A 27,877-nucleotide genomic window follows, 5' to 3' on the forward strand; every position below is an offset into this window, starting at 1 on the left:
TGTCCCATCAAATAAAAATAGAAAGAAAAAAATAATGAAGGGGACCAGTGGGCAGTACACCCAGTTAAGCATACCTAGTACTGAGTGCAAGGGCCCACACAAGGATCCAGGTTCAAACCCCCAGCTTCACACCTGCAGGGCGGGGGGGGGGGGGGGACACATTTCACAAGCTGTCAAACAATTCTGCAGGTGTCTGCCTTTCTCTCACCCTCTCCATCTCTCCCTCTCAGTTTCTCTCTGTCCTATCTCAATAAAATGAAAAAAATGTCTGCCAGGAGCAGTGGATTCATAGCATCAAGCCCCAGTGATTCATTCACTCTGGAATCCTTTGCATCAAGCACTGCACTCCACCAGGAAGCTATCTGTCCATCTTGAACCTCAGGACTTCACATACTGTTGTCTTCTCCCTCTCACAATCCTTCTTAATGTTAAGCTCTAACCCAAGGCAACTCATAGCTGCGTTGCAGATCCAGGATTGACACGGTCTTCCAGAATAACTACAAACCATGAAAATGTGGACGCATCAAAATGTGTCAAGGGTTCACCTAAAATAAAAGATGTTCACGTGTTTCTGTGGCCTGTCCCCTGGTTCCACCGTGGCTCCTCAATATCCACGCATAACTTCTGCTTGGCTAAGTCCTTCTCACCAGCACTCAAGACGGGACTAAGAACTATTTGCAAAGGTAAGTCAGAGACTCTGGTGTAAAGAAGTAGAAGCCAGTTGTAAGGTTCAGAGTTGACACAGTTGGGAGCTACTCTCTGCCCTGATCCAGCTTTCTAGACCCATTTCCAACCCTGACCCCATCTCCCCAGATAATACCTTTGTTCCATCTGCATGTTAGCTGTCAGGCTCAGGCAAAAAATTAGTAAAGTCATGGGCCCCTTGGAATATACCTAAAATAGATCTACTTTTTTTTTGAATGGAAAACTCAAATCTCATCTGCTATATTCTTGCCTTTAGGTTCCTGATTAGTCAACAATTTGTTCTGCTTTATATCTTAATGCTTTTTTAGACACCAGGTTGCAGATATTACCATGACACCAACCTGACTTTCCCAGGGGCAGAAGACCCCACCAGTGTGTCCTGGAGCTCTGCTTCCCCAGAGCCCTGCCCCACTAGGGAAAGACAGAGACAGACTGGGGGTGTGGGTCCACCTGCCAAAGTCTATATCCTGTGGAGAAGCCATGACAGAAGCCAGAACTCCCACTTTCTGCTCCCCATAATGATGGATCCCGGGTCCATGCTCCCAGAGTGATAAAGAACAGGGAAGAGTCCAGTGATGGGATATGGAACTCTGTTGGTGGGAAATGTGTGGAATTTTACCCCTCTTATCAAACAGTTTCTGTCAACATTTTCTATCTTTGAATTTTATAAATAAATTAAATCAATGAATAAATAAAAACTAAAGAGTTGACACAACTGGTTTGCCAGTCAGTAAGACGGAGGCTAGAGATGGGAAAGAGAAGTAGAGAGAGAGCCACCTGGGACCCAGTGCATCACGGGAGAATAACTGTCCACAAGGCGGAAACCACCATGCATCTCGGCTAAGTGACATCAAGCATGGCAGAATATACGGAATGGTAATATCCCACTTTCACTGTCTCTGTGTGTGATCTCATCATCCTCTGGATAATCAAGTGTGTTCAGAAGATAAACCGTGCCTCTGATTCTAAGAATCCGTGCAGAATGAGCTGTAGATATTGCCCCTTGGGCAATGGTCTTGGAATGCAGAACACAATCTTCTATAAACATGGAAGCTAAACAAGTCTCTATTTTTTCCATCCTAGGAAAAGCATAGGCTTCCCTGTATTTTTTTCTTATTTTATTTTGTCTTATTTTATTTTTATTTTTAAAAAGGAAACACTGACAAAAGCCATAGGATAAGAGGGGTACAACTCCACACAATTCCCACCACCAGAACTCTGTATCCCCTCCCCTCCCCTGATAGCTTTCCTATTCTCTATCCCTCTGGGAGTATGGACCCAGGGTCATTGTGGGATGCAGAAGGTGGGAGGTCTGGCTTCTGTAACATGGGTATTGACATGTCGATCCATACTCCCAGCCTGCCTCTCTCTGGGATTCTGGGAAAGCAGAGCTCCAGGACACATTGGTGGGGGTGTCTGCCCAGGGAAGTCTGGTTGGCATCAGCTCTATTTTTTTCTAGCTGATCTGAAAAGAAACACAAGTCTCCATTCAGGCTTAAAACAGCTTTAACCTCATGCAATTATCTCCTCATCTTCTCTGTAGTTTTTTTCTTTTCCTAGTAACAAAATTGCCTCCTGCAGATGGAGGAAATAGTGAAGAAATAAGCATCAGAGGACAGCATGCAGAAAGCAATGTGGATTCATAAAGACTAGGACAGAGACTGAGGCCCGCCTTTCACTGAGAATAGCCTCATGAGAGCTAGTGAAGGGTGTAGGTGGCCCCACGTGCTTCACGGAAACATGACTGTGAATCCGAGACTCTAAACACACCATCACCAAACCCAGGAAGGAAAGAAGCCTAGGATATGGTATCTGCTACTTAGGACCTTTCAGAGTTGGCAGTCAGCTGAGGTAAAGAACAAACACCTCATCACAGACCCCTGCAAGCGTCCACCCGGCTTTGACCTAGCACGTTATGATCGGGCCCTCCTCAGTCGCTATCAAACAGGCCATGGCCGGTGCGCCGCTATGTTCCATCGCTGGGGAGCCAGAGACGACCCGAACTGCCCCTGCGGCTCCAGACAGACTATGACCCACATAGTCAACGACTGCCGCCTCTCCAGATTCAAAGGAGGTCTCGAAACTTGACATCAGGCTCAACCTGACGCTGTTGACTGGCTACGGAAGAAGGGCAAATGCTAGAAGAAGAAGAAGTTCTGATATAACTCAAAATTACCATCTGAGACAAGGGGTGGGGGTGGGAAAGAGAGAGATGCATGACAAATGTGGGCTAAACTGCCTTCTACTAGGATGTGTGTGTGTGTGTGTGTGTGTGTGTGTGTGTGTGTGTGTGTACACACTCATAACTCAAGCATTAATAATCTCACAGACATGGGGTCAGGCAGTAGTGCAGCGGGTTAAGCACACGTGGCGCAAAGCGCAAGGACCAGTGGAAGGATCCCGGTTCGAGCCCCCAGCTCCCCACCTGCAAGGGGAGTCGCTTCACAGGCGGTGAAGCAGGTCTGAAGGTGTCTATCTTTCTCTCCCTCTCTCTGTCTTCCCCTCGTCTCTCCATTTCTCTCTGTCCTATCCAACAATAACGACATCAATAACAAGGATAATAATAACCACAACAATGGTAAAACAACCAGGGCTGTGGGGAACTGTGAGGCTGAGGGTGAGCATGGTGTGGACCCCCTGTGAAAAAAAATGGGCGCCTGGAGGTACAGCCACCCCATCAGTCTCCCCCACCCGGGGTCGAGCAGCGGGGGGGGGGCGGGCCTCGACCTCCAGGATTTTGTCCCCCTGTCAGACTCCCCCACCCCACAAGGGCCCCACATTCTCTAACACAACAGTTCACTTCCTTGTTCCCAAACCAGTTGGTCAGCTTACTCTTACTAGAAACCCCCTCACCACTTCCCTGTCTCCCATTCCTTTTGACCATTTATGGTGGATTCCCAAACCAGCCAGACCACCCACCTAAGGATTACTGGAAGAACCCCACCCCTTCTCAACCTCCTGGTGCTTTAACCATATAAGGTAAAGCTTCCTCCTACTGCCTACCACCCTTTAAAGCCTCTGTTCTGCCGCTCAATAAATGGCTTATCTGCTGCCACAGGCCCCTGGGGTGGTCTTTGGTCTAGTCTCTTGCTGCAGGTTGCAAAGAGGACCCCAGCATGCCCACCCCCGCTGCCTTGGGACAAGTTCTTATCTGCACCCTTCTCCGTTGGCCAACGGGATGGTCACGCAGAGAGAGCTGGACCCAAGATAGGCCCCCAAGGAGAACCCGACATCCACCGCCCAACGTGGGACATGAACCCATGACTCTGAGATTAAGGGCCTCATGCTCTACTGACTGAGCTAGCCGGGCCCCCAGGAGAACCCGGCACAGGGTAACAAAAGGGAAATAAAATGCTCCTCCAGGAGCAGTGGATTCGTGGTCTAGGCACCAAGCCCCGGCAAAAAACCCTGGAGGCAAAATAATAATAATAATAATCTCACAGATAAAGCAATCAAATGTACTTTCTTGCAATGCATCACCACAATCCCAAGGATTCTGCAAACAATTCAGTATCAGCAAAAGGCAGTATCAACCATATCCCTCAGTAAAGTGAAAGCACTCCTATTGATCGTTTTTTTTTTTTTAAGTCACTCAATATGCAACACTGAATACCAAACCTGACTGACATTCTCCATAAGAAGAGAAAACTCATCATCAACGGTAAAGTCACTGACATCAAGAGTTACTGCTTGAGTTGAATCTGACAACTCAGTTGAGCTGTTTCTCAGTGGCAGAGAATGAAATCGTCTCCAAGTTTTACAGAATTCCAACTTCACCCATCTCCTTCTTACCAAAGTAAAGACTGGTGGGCAGACTAACAACAGCAACTAGACACAAATAGCACAGCACGTTTTATCAATCCAAGTCACTACTCCATCAAGCAGAAATTCCTCTTATCAAATCTCCATTTACTTCCATGTGATGGATCTACAAAATGTGTTAACTGATATTTTTTCCCCTCATCATCCAAAGGAAACTTTCACCATCACAATGTACTTTTTAATAATAACAAGCTTGAGGAAAATGGATATTGGATGTATGATTCTAAAATTACAGATAATGTCTGCCAGGTCTGGTTGATGAATGTTTGACTGGGATAGGTCTATTTCTTTTCATTCAAAATCTTGGGGATTTACATTTCTAAAAGAGATGAGACTGTCTTATACTAAGATCCATTTGCTTAAGAAAATTATATTTTTTCAAGACAAATGGATGCTTGATTCAGATTTTCAAAATATTTTTTTATGGATTCATTTTACAAAACTGCAATTACCTTTTAAGTTTTAGTGGGATTCAATGTTGAATTTGTATCATTATTATAGATGGTGTCTCAAATTACACGTCGGCATAAGAGAACTCCACTTAATTATGTAACTAATTCTGTCCCTGAGGACCATGTAAACTTTGTGTCATGACACTTTACCCAGAGTGAAAGCTACCTTTTAAGGAACATTTATTTTTCTTTCAGAATTGAGTGAATTTGGAATTTAGTGAAAAGACTTGAGAATGTTTTAAGTCTCAGTTTAAATCAACCTGGAAAACTATTTGAAAAAGTCATCAAGTCGCCTCATAAAAGTTCTTATAAGATGAAAACAGAAATCAAAGGAAGAGAATGATATGGAGAAAAAAAAAAATACCAACTTACCAGGAGTGAAATTGTATCGAGCTGAAAATCCGATGGATTCCAGCTCTCCATCCGTAAAGAATTTAATCCACAGAAACCTTCCACTGGATTTGATTACAGGTGGATGTTGCTGTCCACAGAAACGCCCAATTATTGGAGAAAATCCAAAAGGTCCATCTCGAACTTCAATGTGATCAAACTTACACTCCCAAGAAGGTTCAATAGAGTACTTTTCATCAAAGTAAAGTTCAATGCACTGTCTTGGAGCAGCTGAAAGAAAGAAAAAAAAAAGAGGGTGTGTCATGTCATATATCTAGAAGGTGTCTCTCTTTCTCTCTCTCTCTCTCATTGCTACCAGGGTTATCAATTGGTAGCATAGAGCTTGGGGATCAGCACTGTGAATCCACTGCTCTTAACAGCTAAATTTAGCCCTCTTTTCTTTTTCTATTTCACTGGTTAGGACAGAGAGACCATCAGAGGGGTGGGGAAGACAGAGAGGGAGAGAGAAAGAAAGATACCTACAGACCTTCTTCACTGTTCCTGAAGTACCCCCCTCTGCAGGTAGGGGAGAGCAAGGAAACCTGGGTCCTTACTCAGGCTAAGTCTCAGTGTTCAACCTGCTGTTCTCTCTTAAGATTTGATTTTGATCTTTTTGATTCTACTTCAGGTTTAGCTATATCAATTCAATAAGTATGCACAGAAATTAAAAGCATGTATACTACGCTTAGAATTCTTCATTTCCGGGATTGGGCGGTAGTGCAGTGGGTTAAGCACATGTGGCAGGAAGCACAAGGACCGGCATAAGGATCCCAGTTCGAGCCCCCGGCTCCCCACCTGCAGGGGAGTCACTTCACAGGCGGTGAAGCAGGTCTACAGGTGTCTCTCTTTCTCTCCCCCTCTCTGTCTTCCCCTCCTCTCTCCATTTCTCTCTGTCCTATCCAACAATGACATCAGCAACAACAACAATAACTACAACAACAATTAACAAAAGGGCAACAAAAGGGAAAATTAATAATAATAATAAATAATTATTTCCTTTGTTGGGGGGAATCAATGCTTTATAGTCGACAGTAAAATACAGCAGTTAGTACATGTGTAGCATTTCTCGGTTTTCCACATAACACTCTAAACCCCCCACCTAGGTTCTCCTCTGAAATCACATTCCTGGATCTGAACATCACCCCGCCACACACACACACACACACACACACACACACACACACACACACACACACTAACACATCCCACAGTCCTTAACTTTGACGCAAAACACTTCAGCATTGTAAAGCACTACATTTCCACAAGAAAAAAAAAACATCTGAATGGAGAAGACCCTTAAAATGGAAGATTTTTCAAAGAACACTATTCTGATGTTCAAAAATGACGTGTATAGAACTAACTAATCACAGTGATGTGAGATCTGGTGCTAACTCAGGTTTAGAAAGTAGGTATCTGTCTATTTATGACTGCTACCACCCTGTCCAGAATTCCCAGATTAAGATCAGAAACCATTTGAAACCTGCTCAGAGTCAGGTCCAAGCCTGCACAGAGTCCAAACCATACTTTGTGGTCAGATCAAAGTGCATCAAGGTAGGACGTGATTTTTCTGGAATACATACTTTCACGGGTCAGATTATCAGCTTTCTTTTGGCTACAGAGTAAGACGTAGACATCTCCTTCTTTAAACACATATTTTATTTATTTATTATTTATTTATTTATTTATTATTGGATAGTGGCAGTGAAAAATTGAGAGCCGTTGTAGAGATAGAAAGGGAAAGAGACAGAGAGACATTTGCAGCCCTGCTTCCTCACTCATGAAGCTTTCCCCCCGACAAGTGGGTCCCAGGGGTTTGAATCTGGGTCCTTGAGCACTGTAATGTGTGCACTTAACCAGGTGAGCCACCACCTGGCCACCTTCTTTTCCCAACACCCTTCAATGGCTGAGGATTTCTCAGAAATAAATATACTTTTTAAAATCTTTAAGTGAGCTGATCTACATAAATAGCTTAGTGCTCTCTAGAGAATTGTGGTAGGTGGCGCATCTGGTTGAGCGCACATGTTACAATGCGCAAGGACCCAGGTTCAAACCCCCAGTTCCCACCTGCAGGGGGAAAGCTTACCAGGTGGTGAAACAGGGCTGCAGGTGTCTCTCTGTCTCTCTTCCTCTCTTTCTCCCTCTCCTCTTGATTTCTGACTGTCTCTATCCAATAAACAAATAAAGATAATTTTTTTTAAATTGTGGACAAGTCTCTGTACTGGCAGCTTGGCCAAGCTCCACAGGAATGCACTTGCTAATCTGCTTCCTTTCTCCCCTGATAACAAACAAACAGCTCACATCCTACCATTCTAGACTGGGAATCCGCCAAAAGACCCTGAAACTGTCACAAAATTGCTGAAATATCCACACACAGGGATCCTACTTCATAGATGGATATTGCTGTGAGTACTTTGGAGATCTTCCCAGCAACTCAGCAAGATCAGCTTTTTCCAGAAGCTTAATGTTAACAAACAACAACAACAACAACAACAACAAAAACTAGATGAGCATGGAGCATGGCTTACTCCGCAGGTCAGACTAACTATCCTTAACCACTGTATTCATGCACCCATCACCAGTTCTTAAATATGGTTTTGAGTGTCACTTTTTTTCTTTGCTAGCTTTAAAATTAAATGTGTGCATAAAATGTAGTTGGTAATTAAATGGGTACATGAATAGATATCAAAACTTACATGGGATTGACATATAAGATGACTTGGAAGGCAGAGACTTCCTGAGTCAAGTGTAATACTGATGCAATCAAGGACAAAATTGAAGGATGGGAGGTTCAACAATCACTGTTAGCTTTATTTCAGTCTCGAGAACCATTTCTAATCTCTTAGACATTGAAAAGAGACACCTATCACTCTGACATGAGGGATTAGAAATGATTTTATTTATTAGCACGTTAGACCACAGATCAATAAACATGGCCTCTATCATCACTAGAGTAGTGGTTTTTAAAACATTTTTAATATTTATTTACTTATCTATTAGTGGATAGAGACAGAGAGAAATTGAGAGAGGATGGGGGGATATAAGGAGAGGAAAGAGACACACCTGCAGTCCTGCTTCATCACTTGTGAAGCTTTCTTTCCTTCTACAAGTGGGGACAAGGGGTTTGAACCTGCGTCCTTGCACTGTAATGTGTGCTTAACCAGGTGCACCAATCTGATAGGAAGGAGGAGGAGGAGGAAGAGGAGAAGGAGAAGGAAAGAAGAAGAAGAAAAGGAATAAGCGGAAGAGGAGGAAGAGGAGGAAGGAGAAGAACTGAGTAGCAAGAAAAAACAATGTTGGACCTGGCACCCAGGCGGTGACGAGGGAGGTGGAGAATTGGACTTGTGTACATGAAGTCTTGGGTTGGATCCCTGGTGTCTGCCAGAGTGAGATTCTGCCTTTTCTTCTCTTCTTTCCCCCTCCCTCTCTCTTTATTATAAATAAATAAATCTTGAACAAATAAACTGGACCACTACTTTTACACACCAGAGCTACTACCACCCCCACTGAATCCAATGGGTGGCTTCTCTACTCTTTGACTTCCCACAATCCTTAGTTTATTAGGAAGGACGGCACCCTTGAAAGTGAGCGACTTCTTGTAGTTGTCAATAGCCTGAAGTTGGGGAGAAGAAGGTAGTAAGAACAGTCTTCTCTTCGTTAACTGAGAACTCTCTATTTGCCCATCTATGCTCCCTATGAGGCAATCCACAAACATCCAGCATTCACTCACTCATGCCCTCCCAGATTCCCTTTCATAGTCTTTTAAAGCCTGTACACATAAACAAATAACCCTCTCCAGGCCCTTGGAGTAAACGCACACTCGTTACAGATTTAGGTAGATTGCATTCTTGTATGCAGAAAGCTGCACGTGCTCCTATAGAAAAGTCCGCTTGCTAGCTTCCAGCAGGAAATAAAATACCATTTCAGAACTAAGGGGAGATAAGATGAACATGCGATTAGGGTGTGTACGGCACATTCAAAGTGACAGAAGTCCAGCTGCCTGAACTGACAGCTTCTTCCCCTTCAACTGACTCAACCCACAGCTGTCATTCTGTGAGATTCATCTCTAGTGTAAAGCTGAGATGCCTTTGTTAGAGGCCTTGATAGCTTTAAGAATTGCTGAATGCCTGGTGCACGTAGAGAACTTAACTCTGCCTCCCAGCTGAAGACACTTTAAGACCATATGAAACCCAAAAAAGGGACCCAGCCTGCCCTCATCACATGTTTTCTTGCTTCAAGAAACCTGACCCGTTATTTAGCCAAGTGTCCTCCAAATGCAAAAAGAAATGTCAATGAGAAAAAGAAACAACTAGCTTTCCCATCCACAATTTGACCACCCACCACATCCAGCACCACTTCACAGTCTCGAGAGCTGGCTTGTCGATGAAGGCTGGGCCCACATCCCCCATGTAACTAGAAACTTCTTAATGCCCGTACAGAGCACAAGCCATTGTTTTGGCCTTAATTTCCCTTGGTGTCAAACACTTCAGTTTCTTTCTGCTCCTTGAAATGTGTGCTCTAACTGCTATATGTTTATCTAGCTATGGTATCTTAGACTCAACTCCCCAGTTTGCCTCTCTGGATTTCCCTTCCAATACCTCCCGCCCAATCTCCCTCTTGCTCCCTATCAAAACACTAGGGCCACCGACGCATAGTGGAAGAAATGGTATGATATAAAGATACCTTTAGGTGTCAGAAAATGTGAGCAAATCAAAACTCACGGGAAACAAACAACCAAGGAGACGAGTCCCTGAACACCAAAGATGAACACAATACCTTTCATGCAAACCCTCTTGCCCCACTGGTATTCTGAGTGTGGTGGAGAAATTTCACTGCATAGGTCACCAAGCTAAAAACTTTAAAACTTTCTGTGGCCCTGGTATATTCTCTCTCTCTCTCTCTCTCTCTCTCTCTTTCTCCTTCCCTCCCTCCCTCCCTCCCTCCCTCTCCCTTTTCTTTTCATTCCTGCATCTGATCGATCATGGCTCAGTTTCTTAACTACCTCTTTGGTCTCCTCTGACTCACCATCAGGTCGTGATTGTAGTCACAGCTCTCCCATGATTCACTTGGTCTTTTGCAGTAGTTTCAGCTTAAAATCTTCCCCTTTGGTTACTTCATCAAAATCTTATAAGTATTTATTTTCTCAACTTGTTTCAACACCACTCCACTATCTTTACTACACAAAGCCCATCTTTTTATGAATGGGATAGAAGGAAAACTAGGTTCTCCTTTTTTGTTGTTGTTATTTTATTTTTATTATTAGATAGAGTCAGAGAAAAATCGAGAGGCGAGGTGGAAGTAGAGAGGGGAAAAGATAGAGAGACACCTGCAGCCCTGCTTCACCACTCGTGAAGCTTTCCCCCTGCAAGTGGGTTCCAGGGGTTTGAACCTGGGTCCTTGTGCACAGTAATGGCTCCCAGACTAGGCTATCCTTTATCTGAGTCTGCCTCCTTCCCCACTTCGTCACTATAGACTCAAACCTTGTGGTGGTCTAGGTGACTCCCCAACAAGATCATTTCTTTTTTCTTTCTTTTTTTTTTTTGCCTCTCGAGTTACTGCTGGGGCTCAGTGCCTGCACCATGAATCCACTGCTCCTGGAGGCCATTTTTCCCCCTTTTGTTGCCTTTGTTGTTGTCACCTTGTTGTGGTTTTTATTGTTGTTGATGTCGCTCATTGGTTGTTAGATAGGACAGAGAGAAATGGAGAGGGGGGAGAGAAAGACAGACACCTGCAGACCTGCTTCACCGCCTGTGAAGAGACTCCCCTGCAGGTGGGGATCCTTATATAGATCTTTGTGCTTTGCGCCACATACACTTAACCCGCTGCGCTACCGCCGACCCCAAGATCATTTCTCTGAACTTCTTTGTATGCTGTTCTGCAGAGAGCATGATGATCTCCTGAATGTTCTTTATGAGAGAACATAAGCATCTCTTCCTCCTAGTAGCCTTTCCTCTCTTCCCCCCATTACAAAAGCGGCTAACCTGGGAGTCTTTTTAAACTGCTTTCTGCAGGGGCTGTCTCCCCACCAGACCCTAATGAACGCTTCCTATGACAAGGACCACTCGTATTTTCTTCAACATTCTATAAGCAAAACCTAGGCTAGTGAAGGTACAATTTATTCCTCAGATTTTAGCTCCCCCTTGAGTTAAATCCAAATGAATGTATGTTCCCGATATTAAGCTCAAATGTTGACAATGCCTTTTAATCCCAAATAACAATAAACAGGAAGGCTTAGTGAACATGCAAATATTTGCTTCTGAATTAACTCCTTAAATAAGAGAACAGAGAACATTTCTTTTTAACAATTTGGTGTTTAAAAGAAAAAAAGCTGCTTCAAAGCACAGATTCATTGCTATGGTGAACTTAAGCAACATTTTCAACCTCCCCTTTTCTCTCTCTTTCTTGCCCCCCCCCCCCCCAGCACTGCTCAGCTCTAGCTGCTGGTGGTGCAGATGATTGTACCTGGTACTTTGGAGCCTCAGGCATGAGAGTCTCTTTGCATAACCATTATGCTATCAATCCCCCACCCAGCTTCCTGTTCTTTATCCCTCTGGGGTATGAACCAAAGACCTTTATGGGGTGCCTGAAGGTGGGAGGTCTGGCTTCTGTAATTGCTTCTCCATTGGACATGGGCCTTTGCAGGTCAATCCATACCCCCAAGCTGTTCCTATCTTTCCCTAGTTTTGTTGGTTTTTTTCTTTTTTTCCTTTAGGGTGGTCACTGAGGCTCACTTGGGATGCATTGGATCGACCTTCTCGTGGTGCATCCTGTGAGTACCCATTCATTGGGGAAACTGATGATCCTTCCTAGCCGACTGAATCCACATGGATCCCAGTCACTTTCAAAGCCAGCAACAAGCAGCTCCTGACACCTTTCAACCTGACGCTGTTGACTGGCTATGGAAGAAGGGCAAACGCTAGAAGAAGAAGTGGTGCCTGCACTACTAATCCACTTCTGGCAGACATCTTCTCCTTCCCATTGTTGCTGTTAATGTTATTACTGGTGTTGTTGGATAGGACAGAGAGAAATTGAGAAAGTACAAGAAGACAAAGAAGGGGAGAAAAAGACAGACACCTGCAGACCTGCTTCACCACTTGTGAAGCCACCCCCACAGCAAGTGGGGAGCCAGGGGCTCCAAACGGGATCCTTACACCTAGTCCTTACTTACGCTTTGCACTAAGTGCACTTAACCAGCTGCGTTACCGCCCAACCCCCTCTCCATTCTTCTTTATCTGTAAACATAAAGGAAAATACCTACTTCATATGACTACAAGTTTTAATAGAAGTTAATTTATTGGCAAGTCACACACACACACATATATGATTTGTAATATCAACTTGATAAAAAAGAGAACAATTAATTTTAACTCAGAAATGTTTGTGTTTTGATTGATTTATTTTTTTCTATTAATCATAGGAGAAAAAAAAAAAAAACCTTCCAGTGCTCAGATTTCTTAACTTTCTCCTTGACTAGGGCAGTGTAGTGTGCAAACATTACAGACTCCATCCTGGCCTCCACAAAGATGTCCCTTCTACCTTCTCATTGCCTCCCACCGTCGCCTTGTGCCCTGACAGTGAGGAGTGTTCATGAGGCAGTCATGAGAACACCTGGGAAAGGTGTTACTTCATGATCTTATGTTACTGTCTTACAAAGGACAAAACACCAGGTCCCAGTGGTCCACTAAGTCAGGGACTTCTCTTGAATGGCCACAGGACAGGGCAACTTCTCCTCCTCCATTCCTAGCCCTGAGACCCAGCAGGAGAGGAAGAGGATTCATTGAGATCTGCATCCACCATTTTCTCAGGATTGCTAGCACCTGAATAAATCTTTTTTGCTGTTGTTGTGGTTGTTGTTGTTCTCTTGGTGGCCAGGTTTACTGAGCAGCAATGCAGACCTCTTGATTCCTTAACAAGCGTCCTTTGGTTTTTATGTTTTGTTTTGGTTTTTGTAGTGCGCTCTATCTTGGCTTCAAGCACAAGAGGAAAGGAGAATTCCTTAGGCCAAAATGTGCCATGCTAGCAATAACTGAATTAATAAAAATTAGTAAGAACCATTTCAAAATAGAGATTCTGGAATTTGATTAAACAAGAGGACTCTCCCTGAGAAGATCCTTCAAAATGAATGAATTGTTTATTGCAACATGTACAGTGGGCCTACTTTTCTCATTAAGGAAACTGTGTTTGGGTAAGTGCTAAGAATAGGAGCACTATAATCACATACTACGCAGTTATCAACAACAATGAACCCACCTTCTCTGACCCATCATGGACAGAGCTAGAAGGAATTATGTGAAGTGAGCTAAGTCAGAAAGATAAAGATGAGTATGGGATGATCCCACTCATCAACAGAAGTTGAGGAAGAAGAACAGAGAGGGAAATTCCAAGCAGGATTTGACTGAATTTAAAGTAGGGCACCAAAGTAAAAACCCTGTGGTGAGGGGTAGACATGCAGCTTCCTGGGCCACTGGGGGGTGGGAGTGGGTGGAAGGGATGGGTCACAGTCTTTTGGTGGTGGGAATGGTGTTTATGTACACTCCTAGTAAAATGTAGTCATATAAATCACTAGTTAGTTAATACAAGAGGGGAAAAATTAATTGTATGTCTTGAAGTTTTTCAAAACACAAACTGAATCTTTTCAATATATAGGCTGTGTAATTGATATGCGGACTCTCTCAAAAGCCTAGACCAAGTGGATCAGAAGCAAAGAATAGCACAGCTATATACAAGATACTGGGTACTGTACAGCAAACCCTAACAAAAGGACTTTTCAAAGTTAACCCAATTACCAAATAATGTGATGATAACATTAACTATCGATTGTCTTTTGGAACCCTAAGACAGCAGGAACCTCACATCTCCACTATAGAGCCTCTACTTCCCCCAGTCCTGGAACCCTTGGATAGGGCCCACTTTCCCATATGCCTCTCCCAATCCATATCAAATAATATTGCATCTGCTGGTCACAACCTAACCAACACAACGACTGCCACCTCATCATGCTTCACTTCAGACTGTGTCCAGAGACTTCACGTGTGGAATGACAACCCTTCAGCTTCATTACTCGGGTGAGACCTTTCCTTTCATAGTATACTCTAATTTCATCTCAGGTGGTTCACTTTCTAACAAAGTCCCAAAACGTAGATATACACCAGTTTCTGTGAGAGAGAGCAGATGTTCACACATATCCGTAAACTACTGCAAAATATATACCTGAAAGCAGAAGTACACTAGAGTTTGCAGTGAGTACCCCCCTAACACTTCCTCTCCACTATTCCAAGCTTTGGGTCCATGATTGCTCAACAATTTGTTTGGCTTCATATGTTAACTCTCTTTTAAATCACCAGGTTCCAGATGTCATGAGGATGCCGGCCAGGCTTCCCTAGACTGAAGACTCCACCAATGTGTCCTGGAGCTCAGCTTCCCCAGAGACTCACCCTACTAGGGAAAGAGAGAGGCAGACTGGGAGTATGGACCGACCAGTCAACGCCCATGTTCAGAGGGGAAGAAATTACAGAAGCCAGACCTTCTACCTTCTGCAACCCACAATGACCCTGGGTCCATGCTCCCAGAAGGATAGAGAATGGGAAAGCTATCAGGGGAGGGGGTGGGATATGGAGATTGGGTGGTGGGAATTGTGTGGAATTGTACCCCTCCTACCCTATGGTTTTGTTAATTAATCCTTTCTTAAATAAAATAATAATAATAATAATAATAATAATCACAAACTAACAGGTCTAGATGGAAAGTGTCGTCCCTACATGAAACGTTGACCTTATTTTCTTAAAAGTGTTATTCAAGGGAGTTGGGTATAGCACAGCTGGTTAAGCACAGGTGGCACAAAGCACAAGGACCAGCATAAGGATCCCGTTTCAAGCCCCCGGTTCCCCACCTGCAGGGAAGTCGCTTCACAAGCAGTGAAGCAGGTCTGCAGGTGTCTGTCTTTCTCTCTCCCTCTCTGTCTTCCCCTCCTCTCTCCATTTCTCTCTGTCCTATCCAACAACATCAATAACAACAATAATAACTACAACAATAAAACAAGGCAACAAAAGGGAATAAATAAATATTTTTTAAAGTTTTATTCAGAGAATGGTCTCTACAAACTTGATAGAAATGGAAAATGTTCAGAGACAGCAGTTCAGTACCATTTGTCCTCTGCACTGGGGAATGTCATGAAAAGAAGTCATATTTTGGAATTCTGACTTTGGCATTTCAATCACAGTACTATAACTCAGAACACAAACTAAGCCAACCTATCAATCAGGCTGCTATTCAGAAAACAAAAATTTGAGATTGACTCCTAGCACCAGTGTTTTCTGTGACCTCTATCATTAAAGAAACAAAAACAAATGTGTAGTTATCCCATAACTGTTAAACTAACCAAGCTCTAGCTTTGCAAAACGGGACACATTTGTTAATATCATCACAGACCAACTCTGCAATCACTCCATTACTTTAAAAGTTCAAATTAGAGACTCAGGCCGTAGCGCAGCAGGTTAAGCACAGGTGGCACAAAGCGCAAGGACCAGAGTTAAGGAGCCCAGTTCAAGCCCCTGGGTCCCCACCCGCAGGGGAGTCGCTTCACAGGTGGTGAAGCAGGTCTGCAGGTGTCTGTCTTTCTCTCCCCCTCTCTGTCTTCCCCTCCTCTCTCCATTTCTCTCTGTCCAATCCAACAATGACGACATCAATAACAACAATAATAACTACAAGACAATAAAGAAAAAAAACTTCAAATCAGTTGAATCAGCTGAAAACTAAACCAAGTGGCTGACTTTTTCTCCCCATCATTTACTTGACCATCACTGATTGCTAATAGAACTTTAATAATTACCTTGATTCTCAGTTTGCTACAGCTATAGGGTTCACTCAGGCATCTTCAAGTCTATAATCTCCAAAACCTTTTGTTTGTTTTATTTTGTTAAGTCTACCAAAACAGTGTCCCTCCACAGAATAGGGAAGGCCAAGCAGGCTGAGTGCTCTCTGCAGAGCTGGCATCCCAGGACTCACCTTCTATGATGTAAATGCATTCTCGGTCTGGGGGGTACTTGCTGGGGTAGTTTGGAGATGTGAAGATACCTCCCTCTGCATGTTTTGTCCAAGTTCCACACTGCACTGATTTCTGTGTTTCTGAGGTGATTTGCTTTTCTGCAAAGAAAAAAAAAAATCACAAGAAGCATCCAATTCTCTGTGCAACTAAAAATAGGAAGAACATTCTTGTAATGTCCATTAGTGAATTAATTTTGAAAGGTTGTCTTAGTCAACACCAATCAACTGGGCACACTAGAAAATGTTCAGCTATTCTGGTATTTTGAGAATATGGGGTGGGGGAGCACAAAGTGGTTTTCCACCCCCACTCTTCCCGAGAAACACACCTGCTCCTTTCTTGGTTGCCCCAGACAAATGGAGGATGATTAAACTTGCTACAACTGCAACAGAAAAGAGAAAGGAGAGTCAGAGTACACTAATATACACTGATGCGACTGATCTCCATGACACCATAAAGATTAAACTGACACCCGGCAGAATCATTTTATTAGTGTCAACTGTTCTGAGTTGACTCAGAACTTGCAGAAACTGATCTCAAGTGCAGCATCAGGAGGACCCAGATATCTTTTCAGGAAAGAATGCAAGTTACAAATGAATGAGACTCTTCCAACAACTCTGGCTTCCAGATCAGGGGTACTGCAATCTAAGATGGTCACATTTACCCTGAGGGTGGGGGAGGCAGTCAGGGGACGCTTTGCAGAACCAAAACTGCCTGTTTCTAAGCTATCCTTTACGAAAGGTTTTGATAACTTTTTTTCTTTCTTTCTTTCTTTCTTTCTTTTTTTTTTTTTTTTTTTTTTTTTTTTTTTTTTTTTTTGTCCAGCAGGGGAGAGGAACAGTGGGTAAGGGAATAAAGGAACAGAAAGAAAATGGAAAGGATTCTAAAGGACTCTGGAACTGCTACAGACACATTACCAAAGCTTTTGTATTTCAGAAAATAAATACTTAGGCAAATCCTCTGTGATTGTGTGTGTGAGGAGGGGAGTGGGTGTGAGATAAACGGATTAGTGTGATTTGGAGGCATTAGGCTGCATTATTTATTTTTAATATTACTTATAAAAATGTACTGACCTACCACATAATCCTCATTCTCTGAATCTTCTGCAGTAGTAGGAAGTTAATCTCTTCTAACTTTGATTTAGTATGTGTTGTTGTCTAGAAATTGTTATTTTCAGAAAGGTGATGTCTAAATATTTTGAGTTAATCACACTCAGCAGCAAAATCAGACCTTGATATACAAAGTCCAAAGGGACTTGAACTTTTTTTAACCGGCACGTTCTCCATTTATAGGCTTTATTTATTTATTTTTGCAACGCCAAAAATTAGTAAAAGTATTCTATTCTTTACTCTCCCTAAGCTTGCCACTTCTATTTTATTCTCTTTTATTTCTTTTGCTGTCCAATCACTTAATATCTCTCTCTCTCTGTCTCTGTCTCTGTCTCCCTCTGTGGTCTTCTGGGTGGATCATCATAAATCTACTTAAAGAGAATTTTACCAAAGGGAGGTGGAACCATTGATTTCCTCAGCAAAAGCTGGCTCAGGGAGATTAAGACATGTGGGTTTAAAACATGGTGCCAGGAAAAGGAAGTGAGCCTTAGTATTGCTGTCTGAGGAATCACAGCTATGTTGCTACTTTGTACTCCAGCCTGTTCTTGGCTCTTAGCCTAACACCCTAGCTGTTGTTACTACCTGCAACTGGACAGAGAGAAAAGCATTAGTATTGTTGTTGTTATTATTATTATGAAACTTGTATTATTATTATTATTATTATTATTATTATTATTATTATTATTATTATTATTATGAAACTTGTCACGATTCCACACATACCCAGACAGTACACAGCCCTGGGTGTTAGGATGCATTCTGAGTGGTCTCTTTACTCTGCTTTTATTTGTTTGTTTGTTTGTTTTACAGAGTCGCCCCCGGGAGGCACGCAGTGTGATTAACACATCCTCTGAGCAATCCTGGAGCTGCTTGTCACGAGGTGAACACTCTACACCCAGCTTTCCAAGCCGAGATCCACAGCACACACCGGCTCTGCCACCGCCTTGGGCTTCAAGACTCTGGGTGGGATTACTTGTTTGCTCCCGACACCCCTGCCCCCAGCTGCACGCACGCGAAGCCACACTCTGATGAAGGGAGCCACAGCGGCGGCGGGCTTCTGCGGGCTGCTGGGGTGGCTGGGCTTGGCGCTCGCTCGCCCGGCCTTCCCCTTGGCCATCCGGGAGACCCCGAATTAGCGACCCTTATGGGGAAGCTGGGCCTGCAGAGTTTTCCCCAAGCACCCCCCTCGACTGCACCCCCACACCGGGAGAGGCAGGATGAGCCCAACAGAAGCCCACCACATAGGCTGGCAGCCTGGCTCGCTCTGCAGGTGCACCTGCTCCCGGGGGGGGGGGAGTACCCTGGGGTCCCCAGTGCCCGCGCCCCGGGGTTCCCGCCGCTGGACAGGAGGTTGCGTCTCTGGGCCGAACAGGCTGCAACCCCCCGCCCCCATTCGCCCCGCTGCATTCTACTGCAATACAGAAAGTTTCCAGCGCCAGAGCTCCTTGGGGTAAGGGCTGGCTGGGGCGGGGGTATGCAGGGTGCGCCCCCCTCACCCAGGGGAGCTACTCACTGTGCACCAAACCGCGTCCATGGATCATGTCTGTGCGTTACTCCAGCCGCCCCGCACCCCACGAATTCCATGGAGCGCAGGGGGCGCGCGGGGGGCGCGGGGGGCGCGCGGGGCGGCGCGGGCGGGCTGCGGGGCCCCGCGGCGGCCGGCTCCCCTGGGCAGGGGCCCCGGCGGCTGCCTGTGCTCGCTCACCGCCGCGCAGCCGGCTTCCCGGCCAGGACGCGCGCATCACACCCCGCGCCCCGCGCCCCCCGCAGCTCGGCCGGCCGCAGCGCCCTCCTGCTCAGCATCCCCGGCCGGTCGGGCTGCAGCCGGCTGAGGGTTCGAGCCCCGGGGGGCGCCTCCGGGCCCCCGGTTGGGTCGACGGCAGCGCGGGCCGGACGGAGCGGGCGCGGGGGGCGGCGGCGGTGACAGTGGCGGCGACCAGGCTGCTGGCCCCGGAGGCGGCGGCGGCGGCGGCGGCGACAAAGCTGGCGGGAGCGGCGGTGACAGTGGCGCTGGTGGCGGTGCCGGGAGCTCAGTCCCCAGCCCCGGACGCCCCGAGCAGCAGCAGGTCGCAGGAGCAGCGCGAGTGTCGCCGGCCCTTGCGGACGAGGCGCTGAGACATCGGAGCCTGGAGGGAGGCGTCCGTCCCGGGCCACCTCGGCCAGCCTGCAGGCGGTGGGCGGCCCGGGAGGCGGGGCCCGGGGCCGGGGGGCGGGGGTCCCCGAGATGCTGGGGGCTGGGGGGGCTGCGCGCCCTTCGGGGGAGCCGGGCACCTGCAGGGAGCGCGCAGGCTGGGAGCCGCGCAGTGGGGCGGAGGCGACTGGAACCCCGCACCGCGCACCGCGCCCCGCGCCCCGCGCTCGGCTTGGATGGGGGTGGCGGGAGGGGGTGGGGGGCGGAGGAGGAGCGGTGATGGGAGCCGGCTCTTCCGGGGCGGGGGTGGGGGGGTGCCAGGAGCAAGTCTGCGAGTTCCCAGCTGGACCTCCGTGTGGGACAGGACAGGGCAAGGGACGTCTTCTCCGGGGTTGCGAAGCTCTGTATTTATTATTGTCATTTCTTTTCACATTTAAAAATCGATTTCCTTTATTTATTGGATAGAGACAGGGAGATATTGAGAGACAGGGCAGGATAGAGAGGGAGAAAAAGAGAGATGTCTACCACCCTGCTGCCTGGCCAGACATGAAGCTTACCCAGCCCTCTCTCTCTCCGCAGGTGGGGAGCGGGGGCTTGAACCTGTGTCCTTGCGTAAGGAAACAGGAGCGCTCAAGCGCTCCACCTGGTGCACCTTCAGCCTGCCCCCTGTTTAAGCCTTGTGGGACTTGGAAGGCGCAGTTCACCTACCTCCCCGCCTCCAACTGTCTCCCTCCTCCACTGCCCTAAAGGAAGTGGGTTCTGATCTCCCTCCCCCGGAGGCCTGGGGCTTGGGAGTCCCAGAAGGGGGGTACGGAGACCAGGCCTAGGTGCCCCCCAAAGTTTCTGTGTGTGTCGCCCGACCCCCACCCCCATCCCTGGGCGGTCCAGAGGCCCCCCTCCAAGCTGTCCTTGCTTAGCACAGGCTGCCTACCATTCACCCTGGGCCTCCTTGAGCGCCCCCCCCACACACACACACACACCACCCACCCCTCCGGGTGTAGACTGGCACCAGAAAGGATGCATTCAAATCTGGGGGTGAGGAGAGGTGGGGAGGCGCAGAGTTGCCTGGGGAACAGCCCTGGAAACGCCCCAGCTGGTGACAGGCCACTAAAGGGGAAGGGAGGGGACAGACAGCCTATGGGGAGGCTGCAGGGGGTGTCCCTTCCAGGAGGCGGCCGCAACCCCCACTTCCTGCCCGGGCTGCTCCCGCCCTCCCCGGCCGCTGCGGGCTCCACTGAGTGCGGCTCACAGGGCTAGTAGCACGTGGGACCAAGCGAGCTCTGTCGAACCCAAGTCAGTGCCCCCCCCACCCCTTATTCCCCCTCCCCCAAGCTTGGCTCCCTCCCCAGACCTTGTGTTTAGATACCTAGGGCACTGTGGACAGTGGTGGTTACCTAGGGGAGAGGATAAGGGAAGGTGGCCCTCTGGGGTTGGGCAGCGGGCACAAGCATGGTGTTCATCTCCGAGGGGCCAGGAAGGAGGCCAGAGCCTGCGAGGGGGGTTCTAGCACACCTGGCTGGCCAGGTGTGTGTATGGAGTTGGGGGGCGGGGGCTGGCACCTGTTGCTGTGGGTGGGTGAGTGCAGGAGGCCCGGTGCTCCTGGTGGAGGCCTGTCCCTGGTCTCCTGCTGCTGGGGGCTTGAGGGGGTGGAGAGGCAGCCCTTGCCAGTTGGTATGGTGTGATTCTTAAACCCAGTCTCTGGGGGACTCTGATGCCCAGGGGCTACCTACAGAAATCTTCTTAGCAAAGTCGGGGGTGCCTTTATTCTCCACAAGTCCCACTGTGCCAGTGACCAAATATGGGGGAGGCTGGTGGTGAGTGTGTTCATGTATTTCATTACAAGGATAGAAGAGAAAGTGAGAGAGAGAGAGAGAGAGAGAGAGAGTTCTCCAGAGAAGGGCACTTTGCAAAGGAGCAAAAGGCAAGAGGAAAGAAGCAGGAGTGAAACCTCTCCCAGAGACCTATGGTCAGAAGACAGGATGACAACAGGTGTGCACTTGTCCACTTAAATTTTCAGAACAGGACCCAGGGATGGGGGGGGGACTAGGCAGAAAGTTCCAGAGGGTGCCTTGTACCCCACTTGCTACTTTTGTGCCAGCCCTAGGGATGAGGGTTACTGCATGGGAGTGGAATCCATAAGGGAATTCTCCAGCCACAGGGACTCCTGTGTGCTCCATACCACACACACACACACACACACACACACACACACACACACACACACACGGTGTGGAATGAGAAACGATTGATCACCAATTAGAGGAGGATGGAAGGCACTTCACAAAGGGTCAAGGACACAAGTTGACAGTGGAATGTTAACATCTTCACATGGGGTCTGGAGGTTAATTTTTTTGTTTTTGTGTCTATTTGATTGCTTTTTTTTTTTTAGCCTTCAGAAATGCATCTTCCATCCAAAAAATGCCTCAATGACTCAGTGAGACTATTAGAACCATCTTGAGTTGACAGCTTTTCTCAACTGGGATTTGGGCAGAGAAGCATGGACAAGGCCCTTGCTAAATGAAGTTCATATCTGGAGATGCTTTTCCTATTTTTTTTTGCTGCAAGTCTGTTTTCTGGGAAACTGACTTTGTGTCCAGGCTCAGGAAGTGGCCATAGGCAAGTGACCCTTGAAGGAAATTCAAGACTGATTTTATTTATTTATTTATTTTGTTTTGTTTATTTATTTAGAGGGCAGGGGTACAGAAGGGGAGTCCAGCCTTTTGACCACATCTTTACTCCTCCTGGATATCCCCAGCCCAGTCAAATCCTGTGCTGGAAATCCAGTTCTCATCAATAGCAGCGAACCCTCCTTGGCCTTTGAACTGCAGCAGCACCTCCAGGGCACTGCCTGTGGCTGAGAGGTGTCATTTCTGTCTGCTTGGAGCCCAGAGCTGAGAAAAATTAGTGTGGCTGCCCTGGACCTAGGCCAAGACCCAGCCACAGGCAGGTACTCAGACCATTCACCCAGAGATGGAGGCAGATGGATGCTGAGGCTTTGCTGTGCTCCTAGAACCCTCCAGGGCAAAGTCACAGCTCCATTCAATTCAGATGCAGACTTACAGATTCAATTCTGTTCAGAAGGGGAGACTCACTTTGAACCCTGGGCCACTTCCTGCTGGTTTAGCAAGCTACCTTCTGACTTGTTTCCCTGCCCCTTCTTGCTGAGTAATGCTCCCTCCCTCCCTCCCTCCCTCCCTCCTCCAAGGGACCACAGATTCTTTCTGAGAAAAACCAACATATGGGAACAGATCAGTGGCTCCCAGGAAAGGTTATGCTTGCATCTGGTCAGATTGTAAAAGGAGATTATTTTAAGAGGGAGGGTTTGCAAACAGTGTTTTTTGGTAAATTAAATGGTACTGCCCTGGAAGAAGGTACTTTGTTTCAATTGTGGAACATTTGCATTGGAGCTGGGCATCCCAGAAAGCAAAGCAGGATTAGCGCTTCTTGAGCTCAATGGGACTTTTAGCCTCACCTTAACCTTGCACCTTATAGCAAGAAGCAGGAGCAAGGATTTCTTCACAAACCCTCTATTAGTTTAAGGTATTTATTCTTCTGATTCAAAAACACTTAGTGTTTGTCTACTTCCATATTATTCCCCGCAGAAAAATAATACAGCTCTAGACCCTCTAAGACTTTCATGCAGTAATCTGCAGTGACATTGCAATGAATCACTAAACAGGATTTTAAAAATTATTTATTTTATTTTTTTAAATATTTATTTATTCCCTTTTGTTGCCCTTATTTTTTTTATTGTTGTGGTTATTATTGCCGTCATCACTGTTAGATAGGACAGAGAAAAATGGAGAGAGGAGGGGAAGACAGAGAGGGGGAGATAAAGACAGACACCTGCAGACCTGCTTCACCACCTGTGAAGCAACCCCCCTGCAGGTGGGGAGCCGGGGCTCAAACCGGGATCCTTACACTGGTCCTTGTACTTTGTGCCCCCGTGCGCTTAACCCACTGTGCTACTGCCCGACTCCTTGTTTTATTTTTAATTGCATTAATGGATAGAGTCAGAGAGAAATTGAAAGGGGAGGGAGAGGTAGAGAGGGAGAGAGACAAAGAGACACCCTGCAGTCCTGCTTCACTATTCTGTGAAGCTTTCCCCCTGCAGGTGGGGACTGGATTTCTAAATTACTGTGCTAGTTTCTAGAAATTTCTAGATGTTTTATTTATACCATTACATGGTGGAAAGTCCTGTTGTTTTTATTTTATTTTATTAAATTGACTATATGTCATAACACTATTTTGTTTAAAAAATGAGGAAATGATTTAATGCCAGAAACTACAATGTTTCTAAAATTTGTTCACAGCTGGAGAACCTCAAGCTGGTTTTCAGCGATGTTGATGGAGCCATTTCCCTTCAAGGATCAGTGTGTCTTGTGGGGACATCTTCATAACATAGAAGAAAAACTTTGTTCATTTGTTTATTTCTTTTTGAAATCTAGGGCTGGATAGTAGCTCTCCAAAGAGGACACTGTCACTTCCCCCCTCGGAGGACTTTTTTTTTTTTTTTGAGACCCCAGCCAGTGCATGGGAATAGCATACAGAAAGGAAACTTCTTGAGAGGTAATGTCGCTCCTTCTCTCTATGTCTCTGACCTACCTAAACAAAAGGAGGCAGGGTGCATGCAAATGGTGGAGTTTTGCAGGCTTAAAGCCCCAGCAAAAAGCTCAGCACTAAATAAATACCAATTAAAACATATCATTGGATTTAAACCAGATAGGCTATTTTATAAGCATGACTAAGATGCATCTGGTTTTCTTTGAACTGCAAAGATACTGTGTCATCAGGCATCACAAGAGTGATGGTAGTTGTTAGAAATACATCAGCCCGTTCACCCCAAGAATGTACTCTGCAGAATCAAATGTCAGTCCAACCTGAATCAGCCATGTCGACATGCAGGCTTGGGATGATGAGCCAACATTTTATGCCCTAAGGCAAATTCCCTCTTCCAGTTTCTCTATTGGCTGGATATTTCCAGAGTTACAGAGCCCCTCTCTCTCTCCATCTCTCTCTCCATCTCTCTCTCCCTCTCCACTTCTTTTTTATTATTAGTGATTTACTGATAATTAAACAACAAGATTACTGGATAGTAGGGGTTCCCACCACCATAGTGCCATATCCCACCCACCCTCTCCAATAGAAGTTTACCTGTTCTTTATCCTTCTGGGAATATGGACCAAAGAGCTTTATCAGCTACAGAAGGTGGGAGTTCTGGGTTCTGTAATTGCTTCTCCACTGGACCTGGGTGATGACAGGTGGATCCGTATCTCTGGCCTGTTTCTATCTTTCTCTACTGGGGCAGGACTTTGGGGAGGTGGGGTTCCAGGACACACTGGTGAGGTCCTCTGTCCAGAGAAGTCGGGCGTCTATTGACAAGAAGTCGGTACTATTGTTCAACTTCTGTCGGTCAGTGAGATCATTCCATATTCATCCTTCTCTTTCTGATTATCTCTCTCAACCATCTCGCCCAATGGTTTAGCAATAGGAAAAGCAACATTGTAACACATGCTTTCTAATTATTTTAGTTACTGGGTTTCTGTTAGAGGGAGCTCTCTGTCTCCTGTCAGTCTGAGGTTAAGATGAGGGTGGAGGACAGACTTGTAGTTATTTTCCTTGTGAAATAAGCTCTTTGTGCAAGTTTGCAGAACTCACTGCCACCCAGGGTTAGCCTCTGAGGGGAGATGAACCACTAAGATGACACCGGTCTTTTCCTGATGCTTTATATTGAATACTTTGAAAATGGAACAATGTTTACCTCTTATACAGGGACTTTCAGAACACAATATTCACTCAGCTTTCCTCAGAATATCCAGACTAACAATGATTGCCCATGCTGTTACACATTAAGTGATACCTGTGATCCAGTAGCCAAGTTGAATTTTGGGGAAAAAATATGAACTGAATAGCTATTAATCCACAATCCACCAATCTGTGCTAAAAATTGTTAAAACTGTTTTTCCCTCTGGTTACTATTGAATTGACAGTAGCTTAGAAAGATAACATCATCATTTTTTATTCTTTTTTTTAATTTGTAAACACTAACTGAATTAATAGCTATTCATCTATAAACTGAAATAACTTTCTGTTTTCTTCCAGAACCTGGGCCTCACACAGAACTTACTTTGCCCCTCCAGTCTGTGTGTTTACTCAGATAAAAAGACCAGAGTGAAGGAAAAAACTAGCACTGCCATGAAATGCCAGAGGGGTTCGAAAGTGGGCTTTGTGCATGGCAAGATACGGTCCCTGCCTGCTGGCTTCCTAAGGGAACAATCATTGATCAGTCACCTGAAATGCACCTGTGTGGTGTGTCTGACTACTGCCTATATACTGAGTATTTCACCATTGCAGGACTGGCCTTCAGTTCAAGAGGGAGCCTAAGGGTCAGTTCTCTCCTAGGAGATGTTGGGTCCACTGACAGGTGTCTTTTAGAAGAATCACATATGATTCTGTGGTTAAGAGTGCAAACTTTTTAAAAAGTATTTATTTATTTTTCCCATTTGGTTGCCCTTGTTGTGGTTGTTATTGTTATAGCCGTTGTTGTTGGATAGGACAGAGAGAAATGGAGAGAGGAGGGGAAGACAGAGGGGGAGAGAAAGACAGACACCTGCACACCTGCTTCACCGCCTGTGAAGTGACTCCTCTGCAGGTGGGGAGCCAGGGGCTCGAACCAGGATCCTTATACTGGTCCTTGAGCTTTGCGCTTTTTTGCTTTGCCTCTAGGGTTATTTATTGCTGGGGATCAGTGCCAGCACTATGAATCCTCTGCTCCTAGTGGCCATTTATTTCATTTTACTGGACAACTGTACAGAATGAGAAGAATTGAGAGGAAGGGAAGGCGAACAGGTAGAGAGAAAGATAGCCACTGGCAAATCTACTGTGCAGCTTGTGAAGGGCTCTTTTTTTTTTTTATTTCCTCCAGGGTTATTGCTGGGCTCGGTGCCTGCACCATGAATCCACCGCTCCTGGAGGCCATTTTTTCCCTTTTTTGTTGCCCTAGTTGTTGCAGCCTGGTTGCGGTCATTATTGCCATTGTTGACGTTGCTTTGTTGTTGGATAGGACAGAGAGAAATGAGAGAGGAGGGGAAGACAGAGAGAGAGGGGAGAGAAAGACAGACACCTGCAGAACTACTTCACCGCCCGTGAAGCGACTCCCCTGCAGGTGGGGAGCCGGGGCTCGAACCGGGATCCTTACGCCGGTCCCTACGCTTTGCGCCACATGCGCTTAACCCACTGCGCCACCGCCCGACTCCCTGAAGGGCTCTTTTTGCAGCTGGGGAGCCAGGAGCTAGAACTGGATCCTTGCACTTAGTACTATATGCACTTAACCAGGTGTGCCACTGCCCAGCCCTTGGGTTCCTGTGTTCCAGGTCTGGTTAGGTTGGTGAATGGTGCTTCTTAATGTGCTTTTCAATCTTCCCACATAACTTTAATAATCTTTGACAGATGACTGGATAAAAAATTTATGGGACATACACTCAACAGAATATGATGCAGCAATAAACAGGGGTGAGATTGTGTCCTTTGGGATAAAATGGATGGAATTAGAGAAGATGATGCTCAGTGAAGCCAGTCAGGAGTCTAAGGACAAGTACAGAGTGGTTTCGCTCAAATGTGGAATCCAGCGAACTGAATATAGGAGTGTGAAAAAAACAAAATGTCTACCTATTTCCAAGACTGTAGAAGAGCGTGTGGTCTCTTTGAGATTGGGGCTGGGGGCACAGACCTTTGGTGATAGGAGTAGTGGATAAAAATAAAAAGGTGCTTCCAGGAGACACTGGTCATGGATCCTTTCAAGAAAAGGGTACTTTATAAAGTATAATTCAATTTTTAAATAAAAACTTTAAAAAAGTATAATTCAATACACACCAACAATTTTCTCTAAAAAACAAACAAACAAATAACAACAACAAAATAACTCTTCTGACTGTTTCCTTGGTGCTACCTTAAAACTCTTCCTTTTAGCTAACTGGGGTTTTGACCTCCGAACTTTCAGGGCTTCTCCAGTCATCACCACATCATCCACGGAGGGTAATTACTGGTGAATGTAAACTCAACTTAGTTAGCGATGGCTAAGACTAATATGTGAATGCTGGGTGCAGGTCCGCGTAACTTTTTAAATCCTGCAACTATGTGTAACCATAGCATAACCCAAGTATAAGTCCCTTTAATGATCTGGACACTGAAACAAACCAACATTTGCTTATTAAGAGTAACTCTGGATGGT

General features: G+C 46.0%; 1 protein-coding gene and 1 long non-coding RNA gene across 6 annotated transcripts in view; one reads left to right on the forward strand and one right to left on the reverse strand.

Moving 5' to 3' along the window:
- The window catches only part of NETO1 (neuropilin and tolloid like 1), a 146,026-nt gene extending 126,228 nt beyond the window's left edge, over window positions 1–19,798 (reverse strand). For 4 of the 5 annotated variants that reach the window (XM_060174039.1, XM_007520579.3, XM_060174042.1 and 1 more), the window contains exons 1-4: window positions 19,030–19,478; window positions 16,736–16,789; window positions 16,371–16,508; window positions 5,352–5,600 (exon numbers count right to left, since the gene is read on the reverse strand). In XM_060174039.1, coding sequence (XP_060030022.1) covers window positions 5,352–5,600; window positions 16,371–16,508; window positions 16,736–16,789; window positions 19,030–19,057 — 469 coding nt within the window. In that variant the 5' untranslated portion in view covers window positions 19,058–19,478. Of the gene's footprint in view, window positions 1–1,939; window positions 2,171–5,351; window positions 5,601–16,370; window positions 16,509–16,735; window positions 16,790–19,029 lie in introns of those variants that run through there. The other variant, XM_060174040.1, reaches the window with a different exon arrangement.
- Window positions 19,799–21,891: 2,093 nt separating this feature from the next.
- Window positions 21,892–26,245, forward strand: LOC132533041 (uncharacterized). The gene is made up of 3 exons (XR_009544926.1): window positions 21,892–22,594; window positions 23,961–24,216; window positions 25,750–26,245. It is a non-coding gene; the product is annotated as an uncharacterized LOC132533041 (long non-coding RNA).
- The last annotated feature ends 1,632 nt before the right edge of the window (window positions 26,246–27,877 follow it).

Source organism: Erinaceus europaeus, chromosome 15 (assembly GCF_950295315.1).
Source record: "Erinaceus europaeus chromosome 15, mEriEur2.1, whole genome shotgun sequence".
NCBI lineage: Eukaryota > Metazoa > Chordata > Mammalia > Eulipotyphla > Erinaceidae > Erinaceus > Erinaceus europaeus.